The sequence below is a fragment of the Otolemur garnettii genome, unplaced genomic scaffold (genome assembly GCF_000181295.1).
Source record: "Otolemur garnettii isolate 467f Iridium unplaced genomic scaffold, OtoGar3 scaffold00068, whole genome shotgun sequence".
NCBI lineage: Eukaryota > Metazoa > Chordata > Mammalia > Primates > Galagidae > Otolemur > Otolemur garnettii.
Genome location: NW_003852463.1, coordinates 6402532 through 6414387, shown reverse-complemented (window position 1 = coordinate 6414387; position 11856 = coordinate 6402532). Strand labels below are relative to the sequence as shown.

The window sequence follows — 11856 nt, the reverse complement described above, 5'->3', positions numbered from 1 at the left end:
AAAAAATGGCCAGGCGTTGTGGTGGGCGCCTGTAGTCCCAGCTACTTGGGAGGCTGAGGCAGGAGACTCGCTTGAGCCCAGAAGTTGGAGGTTGCTGTGAGCGTGATATCATGGCACTCTACCCAAGGGGATAGCTTGAGGCTCTGTCTCAAAAAAAAAAGAGTTTAAATCAACTGACATCCTCTTCTTTTGTAGTCTCTGCAATTTCTATGTCATCCTCACTTAGGTTTCTCCATTTCATTAGCTGCTTCAAGCACTCTGAAGTTGGTCTGTACTTTAGTCACTATTGCTTAAAAAATTGCTTCTGTGTCAGGTTCATTACAGGGTGCCACCTCACCATCCACTGCAACAAAACCTTGAAAATCTATTCCTTCAAATTCTGCCATGGGAGATGGGACTGTCTGATGGGCCCCAAACATAGTGCTCTTGGGTTGTGACAAATCAAACTTTCTTGGAACACTTCTGTATTGTTTCCGGCTGAACTTTATTCCAAGCAGAATGATACAGAAGACAACATCCAGAGTATTAACTGATGCAGTGGATGAAGTTGCTTCCACAGAAGGACCACAGCTTTGTGTTTTGCTTATGACCTATTTGGGCTCAGTAATACATTTTAAATGTTCTGATGATGCCTTGGTCAAGACGTTGGATTTTTGAGGTGCTGGGAAGCAGAAACTTTGCTGCCATGTTTGTGAAATGATTCACCTGCGGGTGGCCAGCACAATTGTTCACTGTCGGCAGAACAGACCATTTCTTCTTCATTTCTTGGTGGATTCCCTTTACCCACTCCTGAAATAAGGCACCAGTTATCCATACACATATGTTTGATCTCTAAGTGATGAGGAGGTCTTCAGGCTTTCGGTTCTTAAACGTGTATGGCTTTGCTAATCACCAAGGGCTTGAGTATCTCTTCCAATGAGCTAGAGCAAAGCAGAACTGTGAAACATTCTTTGAAAAGTTTTCCACTCTTCTATCTGTCACACTCCATGACAAGGCAACGCCTTGACAAAGTCTACACTCTATAGCATTAAAGATGTCGTCATCTTTGGAGCTCCTTATAAAATCCAGGAACTTTTTAATGAACTCTTCCACAACTTCTACTGGAACGTTCATTAGATTCCCCACACAGGATTTCCTGGGAGGCCAGACCTGGTGGCGCATGCCTGTAATCCTAGCACTTTGAGAGGCCAACGCAGGTTTTGAGCTCACGAGTTCAAAACCAGCCTGAGCAAAAGCGAGACCCTGTCTCTATGAAAAACAGAAAAACTGAGGCAAGAGAATCGCTTGAGCCCAAGTTGGAGGCTGCTGTGAGCTATGACACCACAGCACTCTACCCAGGGTAACTATCTCAACAACAACAAAAGAATTCTGGAGATCTATGTCACAGTTTAAATTTCTCAAGCCAAACACCAGATACTTGGAAATCTGCCACTCTGAATTCCTGTGCACATTTTTTAGCAACATTGAAAGATTCAAGCACTGACTGCCCTCATTTGTTTGAGAGCTTAGCATGGCTTCATTGACTTCATCAAGGGAAGTTTTCCTAGTTTTCCCCCATAGGTCTCTGCTTCTTACCATATCTCTCCAAGTACTCATGTTTACATTTTTGGATGTTGCTAACCGTGGTCTTGCTAATATCAGAATGTTCCACCATCTTTCTTTGGCCGTTGTTTCCAGAAAATGTAAATCAACCTTTCCCTTCAATGGCAGCTCTTTGTGTTCCTCCATGTCTTAATTAACTGTAAAATGTTTCAGTAATTTAGGAAGTACCTACATTTCAGACCAGTCCTTCACATTGAAAAAATCTTCAAGAACAAGTGATAAACAATAGGAATTTAGGCCTAATCTAACATGTGTTAATAAAACATGAAAAAAGAACTTATACTAAAAAAAAGTAATACAATTAAAAGGCAAAGGCCACACTGCCTACCCCTTAAAGTAGTCTGGACTCAACTAGCCAAGTTATAAAGGATAAATTAATATTGTGAGTCACAGTCCAAGTGGATACAACTTACAGAGGTGGTCAATATAAAGAAGTGAGTCTTCCATTGAGTTCATGTGGTGCATGTCTGGTCCAGGTCAACTTAAGGAGGTCAATATAGGGAGGTGGTTAACTATGAAGGTTCTATTGTATTTTGTCGGGGGCTTTTTTGAGACAGAGTCTCACTTTTCACCCTGGGTACAGTGTCATAGCATCACAGCTCACAGCAACCTCAAACTCTTGGGCTCAAGCCATCCTCTTGCCTCAGCCTTCTAAGTAGCTAGGACTACAGGCACCCGCCACAACACCTAGCTGTTTTCAAAGATGGTGTCTTTCTTGCTCAGACTGGTCTTGAATTCCTCAACTCAGGCAATCCACTTGCCTTAGCCTCCCAGAATGCTAGGATTATAGGTGTGAACCCCTGAGCCAGGCCTGGTCCTAATGTATTTTAATTGACAATTAAAAATTATATATTTATTCACTGTGAAATGGCTAAATTGTAAGAACAATTAAAATTTACTCTCTCTCAATCACAACTGTAATCCTAGTACTCTCAGAGGCCAAGGTGGGTAAGCTCACAAGTTTGAGACCAGCCTGAGCCAGAGCAAGGACCTCATCTCTTTTTTTTTTTGGAGACAAAGTCTCACTTTGTCACCCTTGGTAAAGTGTCATGGCATCATAGCTCACAGAAACCTCAAACTCTTGGGCTTGAGTGATTCTCTTGCCTCAGCCTCCCAAGTAGCTGGGACTATAGGTGCCCCGCCACAACACTCGGCTTTTTATTTTTTTAGAGACAGGGTCTCACTCTTGCTCAGGCTGGTCTTAAACCAGTGAGTTCAGGAAATCCACCCACCTCAGCCTCTCAGAGTGCTAGGATTACAAGAGTGAGCCAACATGCCCAGCCAAGACCCCATCTCTAAAAATAGCCAGGTGTTGTGGCGAGCACCTATAGTCCCAGCTACTTGGGAGGCTGAGGCAAGAGAACTGCTTAAGCCTAAGAGTTTGAGGTTGCTGTGAGGTGTAATGCCACAGCACTCTACTGAGGGTGACAAAGTGAGACTCTGTCTCAAAAAAAAAAATCTACTTTCTCAGCAATTTTCTATTTTCACTAACTTGTACTTATTTTGAAACTCTACTACACATATAATCTCACAGAAAACTAAAGGCATACTGCTATAATGAGACAACTAAAGGCAATTGCACTTTGGAGGCTGAGGTCAAGGAGGACCGCTTGAGGCCAGTATATATCGTTTGAGATCAGCCTACACAAAAACAAGACCCCATTTCTACAAAAAAAAAAAAAAACCCCAGAAAAATTAGCCAGGCAAGGTGGTACATGCCTATAGACCCAGCTACTCAGGAGGCTGAACCAGAAGGATCACTTGAGCTCATGAGTTTGAGGTTGCAGAGAGCTATGATGATACCACTGCACTCTAACCTGGATGACAAAGACAGTCTCTGTCTTTATAAAAAAAAAAAAAAAAAAAATACACTATTATAATGAAAATTGCCTCGGCAGCATTTGATTTCAGTTAGAGAAAGCAGCACATACCGTATTCTAGTATCTAACAATTCCTTAATCATTGCCACAACTTCATCATCTTCTTCAGATCCTACAAATAATTACACATACAAAATATCAATAGTAGAAATTTTATGTCTATGCAAGTATTTAAACAGAATAGTTTTATATTCATGGCTCAATAAAAACATAAAAGCACAGAACATATAACTTGGTATGGGGATGTATTTTGGGAAAATGGATAATCATACATTTGGTTCATTGAAGAAACATTAAGAAATACCGGATAACACTTAGTGACAAACATGAACATATTGAAATACCTCAATATACTACTAATCATGTTAGGCACTGAAAATTTTAGCCAGTAAATTTGTAAACTGTCATTGTTCTCAAGGATTAAAAAATGGCGGAGAAAAAAGACTGAATTTTGATGGAAACTTTGAGACAAAGAGGCATAGCTACTTTGTAAGTTAAGTTACATCTTTAATTTCTTATTTTAGTGGTTTTCAAGAAAACAATCATACTAAACAGACGTAAACCACCTGGAAATTTCTAAAATGTTCTACGAGTCTTCTGAACAAAAAGTTAGTTTTTCATTTTATTTCATTTTTGTTTTTGCTTTACTTTCCAAGTTATATACATCTTTGCCTTTCTATGAGTTTGGGGTTTTTTGAAAAAATTATTTACCACTGGGAAAATTAAAAATGCAGCGAGTTCTAATTATTCTATAACATACACTAGACTCTGGGAACTCCATAAATAACCACTATTAATATTAAATTAACTTTGAATTTTTTAAATAAAAGAAATAAAACATTAAAAAGCTAAAATTTTCTTAGATCAGCATACCTAAGTCCCATTTCCCGCCATCCCTCTGAAAGAAAACACTTTCATGAGTTTAGTATATATCTTTCTAATACATGTTTACATTTACATGTATAAATTTATACAAATGAGACCATGCTATACACACTATTTTATACCTTACTTTTTCCTATATAATTTATCGTGAAGGTCTTTTGTTATCACCTCCACAGATATGCCTCAATGTTTAAAACAGATATGTATTAACTTTTGTATAGATTTGCCTTTACCCAGTTTCTTGATTATTTTAATTGTTTACAGTTTGCAGCTACTTGTAACAATCCAGCAACATATTTGCCTATACAAACATTTATCAGTGTATCTTTGCAAATATATTTATAAAATAAATTCCTAGTGGTAAGGTATTTGTATCAAAAGGTTTGTGTATTTTTGATTTTGGTAGCTATAGTCAAATTACTCTCAAAAAGTTACAATAATTTTACACATGTATCCGTCAAGAGCATATATAATTGGTTCATGTGTTATTAAAAAGGTGAATGGTACACTTATAAATGCATATATACTTCAATTTTCCTTTTTCATTTGTTATTTTCTTTTCTATCTTTTATATTGATAACTCTCAATCTAGTTTATTCCTTTTATCTGTTGGTTAAGAAACATTTCAATGAACATATTTCTAAATGTTGCCTTGTACACATCTGTAAGTCTCTTTTAGGATAAATACTTAGAAGTACAACTGTATCATCTAAAGATGATGATGCAAATGTTTGCTAATAAGAGAGTGTGCACATATAAACATTCAGTTTTTATAGTAAATGTGTAATTGACCAATTATTAGAATTAATTAAACATTTACTATAGTAAATGAGTGTAGAGTATAGAGTATATGAGTATAGAGTGTTAAAGCTGACAGAAGAGCAATATACAAAAATTAGCTTGGTGCAGTGGCACACACCTGTAGTCTCAGCTACTCAGGAGGCTAAGCTGGGAGGATTAAATGAGCCCAGAAGTTTGAGGTTACAGAGAGCTTTAATCATGCCACTGTACTCTTAGCCTGGGAGACAGAGCAAGACCCTGTCTCTAAAGAACGAAACAAATTTACACACTTCCCTGGAAGTGGAAATGGATGGTGTTATAGGAGATTTAGCTGTATCTTTAATATTTTATTTTAAAACATGGGTCTGAAGCAACCGTGCAAAAAGTCAACATTTATTACATTTGAGGGGAGGGCAAATTGATGAGCATTATATTTGACATGTTTGAAATTTTTTTTTTTTTTGCAGTTTTTGGCCAGGTTTGAACCCACCTCCTCTGGTATATGGGGCTGGTGCCCTACTCCTTTGAGCCACAGGTACTGCCCAACATGTTTGAAAATTTTTATAATTAAACAATGAGTTTTAGGCTGGGTGCGGTGGCTCATGCCTATAATCCTAGCATTCTGGGAGGCCGAGGTGCTTGAGCTCATGAGTTCAAGACCAGCCTGAGCAAAAATGAGAGCTTCCATTTCTACTAAAAATAGAAAAACTGAGGCAAGAGGATCTCTTGAGCCTAGGACTTGGAGGTTGCTATGAGCTATGGCACCACAGTACTCTATTGAGGGGAACAAAGTGAGACTCTGTCTCAAAAAAAAAGAGTTTTAGGCTGGGCATGGTGGCTCATCCCTATAATCCTAGCACTCAGGAAGGCTGAGACAGGTACATTGATCAAGCTCAGGAGTCTGAGAACACCCTGAGCAAAAGTGATACCCCATTTCCACTAAAAATAGAAAAGTTAGCTGAGTGTTGTAGTGGGAGCGTGTTGTCCCAGCTAGTCAAGAAGCTGAGGCATGAGGATTGCTGAGTCCAAAGGGTTTGAGGTTGCTGTAAGTTAAACTGATACCACAGCACTATACCCAGGCCAACAGAGTGAGACTCTGTCTCAAAATAATAGTAATAATAATAAACAAAAGTTTTGCATAGTAAATTCAGTTTATATTCATTTCAAAAATGAGATTAACACAGTATATGAAGTTTTATCCTCTCTGAAATTGGATTCAGAGCTAAATATATTAAATGATAAAAAAAATCTATATTCCTATGACTTCTGAAATTAAACAAATTTGAAGAAAGTAAAAAAGTCTAAAAAAAGACAATATTGATTAGTCAATACAACCTGTTACCTGCTTCTCCTGAAGGTGCTTCCTCGGTTACTATGGGTAAGCCAGATGCATAGAAGTCCATGATTGTTGCATAAATATCTGGTTTCAGTAAATTCCAGTCTAATTCTTCATTTTCCTATAAGAATTTGAAGGAAACCGCTACATTTCAATCCAAAGGCAAAAACAAATACAGAATACTACCTCATCATCTTTCAAGCATCTTTTCCTATATTTATCCTACACAAGTACTAAGCAATAGCATCCATTTCTGGAAAATACATGTCAGTTCTAAATCTTTTTTTTTTTTTTCAGACAAGAGTCTCACTCTAGTGCCCTGAGTAGAGTGCCAGGTCATTATAGCTCACAACAACCTCAAGTTCTTAGGCTCAAGCGATCCTTTTGTCTCAGTTTTTCTATTTTTAGTACAGATGGGGTCTCGCTCTTGCTTAGGCTGGTCTCCAACTCCTGAGCTCAAGCAATCTACCTGCCTCAGCCTCCCAGAGTGCTAGGATTACAGCTGTGAGCCACCTCACAAGGCCATTTCTCAATCTTAAAGGGTCTTGCTTAAATGACTTTCACAAGATAAAATCTTAGGACATTCTCCATTCATTCACTCATCAAATTTTTATTAAGTGTACCATACTTTGTCTAGGGGATAACAATCAAAATATTTGTTTTTTAAGTAGAAAAGGAATTTATTTAAGGAATTCAAGGATATTGAGTAGCACTAAGACTCACTAGGAAGGCTAGAGAACCAAACTTGAAAAATAGGTGGAAAGAAATCTGGCTGCCTCCCAGAAAGACTCAAGCAGGGATTTCCCAAAACTACAGAGGGGATTTAGGTGCAATGCATTCCATGAAGTGACAATGTCTACTCATATGTGGATGCAGCAAGCTAAAAGAGTCTACTATACCCCAGAAAAATACTGGTTTTTTTTCGTTTTATGGGTAGTGCCAACTCCTTTTTTTTTCCCCTGAGGCAGAATCTCATTCTGTTGCCCCAGGCTAGAGTGCCTTGGTGTCAGCCTAGCTCACAGGAATCTCAAACTCCTGGGTACCGAGCAATCCTCCTGCCTCGGCCTCCTGAATAGCTGTGACTAGAGGTGCATGTCATTATGCCTGACTAATTTTTCTATTTTTTTTGTTTGTTTTTTTTCTTTTCTTTTTTTTTAATTAAATGATAGCTATGTACATCAATACAATCATGGGATACAGCGTTGTGTTTTCACATACAATTTGAAATATTTTCAACAAACTGGCCACATAGCCTTTATGTCATTCTCTCAGTTATTGTGTTAAGACATTTATATTCTACTCCTAGAAAGATTCACTTGTACCCTTCTAAACCATAGAAGTGATCCCTCTAATCACCCTCCCTCCACCCATCCCCCAATTTTTCTATTTTTAGTAGAGATAGGGTCCTGCTTTTGCTCACACTAGTCTCAAACTCCTTGAAATCAAGTGATCCTCTCACCTCAGCCTCCCAGAGTGCTAAGATAACAGGCGTGAGCCACCACGTCCAGCTAAAAATGTATTTTCATGATGTAAAGAGAGTTAAAATAGTAAATGAATTTTCTCTTTACAGAGGAAATATAAAGAGATTCTAATTCTCTTAATAAGATATAACTGCTTGATCAAATAAATAGGACTTTCCGGCTCGGCGCCTGTGGCTCAAGTGGCTAAGGCACCAGCCATGTACACCCAAGGTGGCAGGTTCGAATCCAGCCCGGGCCCACCAAACAACAATGATGGCTGCAACCAAAAAAAAAAGACTTCCCACAACTATTCAAGAAATTCAACTTACATATATTACTTAAAAAGTATTGAAGAAATTCAATGATGCCACTGTAGAACCATGGCTACTTTACTAGAGGACTTATGAACTATCAATAAGACTGGCATTCTTAAGAACAATTCTATAACTATTTTACCTACATACCTGCCCAACAACTTACTAGTATTTCCATAAATAAAAGGGTAGAATTATTAAACACCCCAGTAATATCAATATCTAGAAAGAGAAAGGTAGCATGTTTTGTTTTTATAAAGGTTTAATTTTTTTTTTTTTTTTGAGACAGAGCCTCAAGCTGTCCCCCTGGGTAGAGTGCAATGGCATCACAGCTCACAGCAACCTCCAACTCCTGGGCTCAAGCGAGTCTCCTGCCTCTGCCTCCCAAGTAGCTGGGACCACAGGTGCCTGCCACAATGCCCGGCTATTTTTTTTGGTTGCAGCCGTTTTTGTTTGGTGGGCCCAGGCTGGATTAGAACCCACCACCTTGGGTGTACGTGGCTGGCGCCTTGGCCACTTGAGCCACAGGCGCTGAGCCTAATTATTTATTTTTGAAGACAGATTCTTATGTTGTGACTCTTGGTAGAGTTCCCTGGCATCATAGTCCACAGCAACCTCAAACTCTTGGGCTCAAGTGAATCCTCCTGTCTCAGCCTCCCAAGTAGCTCGGACTACAGGAAACTGCCACAATGCCAGGCTAATTTTTTAGAGATGGGGTCTTGCTCTTGGCTCATGCTGTATAAAGGTTTGTTTTGTTTGTTTTGGGGGGTTTTTTTGTAGACACAGAGTCTTACTTTATGGTCCTTGATAGTGCCATGGCATCACACAGGTCACAGCAACCTCCAGTTCCTAGGCTTAAGCAATTCTCTTGCCTCAGCCTCCCAAGTAGTTGGGACTACGTATGTTATAAAGTTCCTTGGTTGGAATAACCATTTGCTGACTCCCAGGGTGCTATTAGCTAGACACTATGCTTAAGTACTATTAAAAATTGAGTCAGCGGCTCGGCACCCGTAGCTCAGTGAGTAGGGTGCCAGCTGGTTTGAGCCCGGCCCAGAACTGCTAAACAACAATAACAACTCCAACCAAAAAAGTAGCCAGGCATTGTGGCAGGCGCCTGCAGTCCCAGCTACTTGGGAGGCTGAGGCAAGAGAATCACTTAAGCCCACGAGTTTGAGTTTGCTGTGAGCTGTGATGCCATGACACTCGACCTAGGGCAACAAAGTGAGACTCTGTCTCAAAAAAAATAAATAAAATCTAAAAAACAAAAATTGAGTCAGCATGGCTAAAAGGGACTATTTTTGTTGTGCGTTAAGAACCAATTCAGAGATAATACACAAAAGGTAAGCTAAACTGAAACTATTACATATATAAAAGTAAAATTAATGAGATGTATTAGTAATTGTGAAAGGAAACTAGTCTTATGTAATATATATATTTGTTGCCTATGTAATATATATATATTTTTTTTTATTTTATTGAGACAGAATCTCACTCTAGCGCCCTGACTACAGTGCCAGGGCATTATGGCTCATAGCAACCTCAAGTTCTTGGGCTCAAGTGATCCTCTTGCCTCACTTTTTTTATTTTTAGTATAGATGGGGTCTCACTCTTGCTCAGTTCTGCTCTCCAACTCCTGAGCTCAAGTAATCTACCTGCCTCGGGCACCCAGAGTGCTGGGATTATAGGCATGAACCACCATACCTGGCCTTGCCTATGTAGTATTTTAATAAATTAGTTGGAAGACAGATCAGAAGCCCACCTCAATCATCAGCAAATGATAGGTTCTACTAAGTACCTAATAAATAGAAGAAAACATTCTCAATTTGTCCTAATAAAAACAACAAAAAAACAGCAGATAAGCTGCAAATACATATATATTAGTACAGTTAGAAAAAAATCACAAATGATATATGAAGAAACCTATGAACCTTCAATTACAAACCAGAAAGAGAAATAGGAAATTGCTGAACATGTTCAGTAAATATGACAGCCCATGATGATAGGTTGAAAGAAATCAAATTCACTATTATGTCTACTAAGTATCAATGTATACCCTAACTTGAAATATTATCTATTGATTGTATCATTTCACTTAAGAAGAAATTGTAGAACTAGGTCAATTTCAAAAAGGATAACTAATATTACCTACCTAGAGATAACAAAACACCAAAAAAACAAACAAAAAAGTAACTAAAAAATGAAAGAAAAGGGAAATACAAAATGATTTATCAAAATCAAATCAAGAAGGAAAGAAAAAGGGAAAAAAACCCTATATGATATAATCACAGCTTTTTCTAGCAGATACTTTCTCAATCAACTATTGGATGGTAGTTTAAATTTTGTGACAGTACTGTAGAATGTACTACAGAATTACACAGTCCATTGATCTTATCTGTTAAGCAATGTAAGCATTATTGCTAGACGAGGGAATTTGTACATATACATGTAACTTGTTATACACACACCCCCCAAATACGTATCTCCACAGAATGAATGAATACATACCTCCTTTCAAAATAGGCATATCATGGCATCTGTCATATATCTATGTTTGTTTATAATATTTATTTGCTTTCCTTTTTATTCTAATAATTTAAAGAATTAACAAAAATAATATATGAAGGCCTGAATTGTAGTCTTCACAAGGTTAAGTCTTGCTATAGACTAGATCTATCATCTTAGACACTGCATTTAACACTTTGAAGCTCAAGTTCTTTTCTTTTTCTTCTTCTTCTTTTTTTTTTTTGGTTGTTTGTTTGTTTAGCAGGCCCTGGCCAGGTTTGAACCCACCACCTCCAGTGCATGGGACTGGTGCTCTAACCATGAGCTTTGGGCGCCCAGCCTCAAGTTTTTTCTTTTAAAAAAATGAGAGATCAGCCTGGCACAGTGGCTCTGGGATGCCAAGGTAAGTGGATTGCTTGAGCTCAGGAGTTCAAGACCACCTGAGCCAGAGTGACACCCTGCCTCTACTAAAAACAGAAAAATTGTTGTAGCATGGGTGTTGTAGCATGCACTGTAGTCCAAGCTACTTGGGAAGCTGAGGCAGGAGGATTACTTAAAACCAGAAGTTTGTGGCTCGGCACCTGTAGCTCAAGTGGCTAAGGCACCAACCACATACACCTACGGTGGTGGGTTCGCATCCAGCCCAGGCCCGCCAAAACAACAATGATGGCTGCAACCAAAAAATAGCCGGCGCCTGTAGTCCCAGCTACTTGGGAGACTGAGGCAGGAGACTCCCTTGAGCCCAGGAGTTGGAGGTTGCTGTGAGCTGTGATGCCACGGCACTCTACCCAGGGGGACAGCTTGAGGCTCTGTCTCAAAAACAAACAAACAGGAGTTTGTGGATGCTATGAGCTATGATGATGCCATAGCACTGTATCCTGGGTAACAGAGTGAGACTTTGTCTCAAAAAATATAATAAAAATAAATTTAAAAACTCAAGATCTGGCTCGGCGCCTGTGGCTCAAGCGGCTAAGGCGCCAGCCACATACACCTAAGGTGGCGGGTTCAAAACCCCAGCCTGGGCCCGCCAAACAACAATGATGGCTGCAACCAAAAAATGGCCAGGAGTTGTGGCGGGCGCCTGTGGTCCCAGCTAC

General features: G+C 39.1%; 1 protein-coding gene across 2 annotated transcripts in view; it reads right to left on the bottom strand.

Annotated features, from left to right (window-relative positions):
- Nucleotides 1-11856, bottom strand: part of NFU1 (NFU1 iron-sulfur cluster scaffold) — a 43843-nt gene that overhangs the window by 10876 nt on the left and 21111 nt on the right. For both annotated transcript variants that reach the window (XM_003793445.3, XM_023515303.1), the window contains exons 5-6: nucleotides 6490-6604; nucleotides 3534-3594 (exon numbers count right to left, since the gene is read on the bottom strand). In XM_003793445.3, the coding sequence (XP_003793493.2) occupies nucleotides 3534-3594; nucleotides 6490-6604 (176 nt within the window). The remainder of the gene's footprint in view (nucleotides 1-3533; nucleotides 3595-6489; nucleotides 6605-11856) is intronic.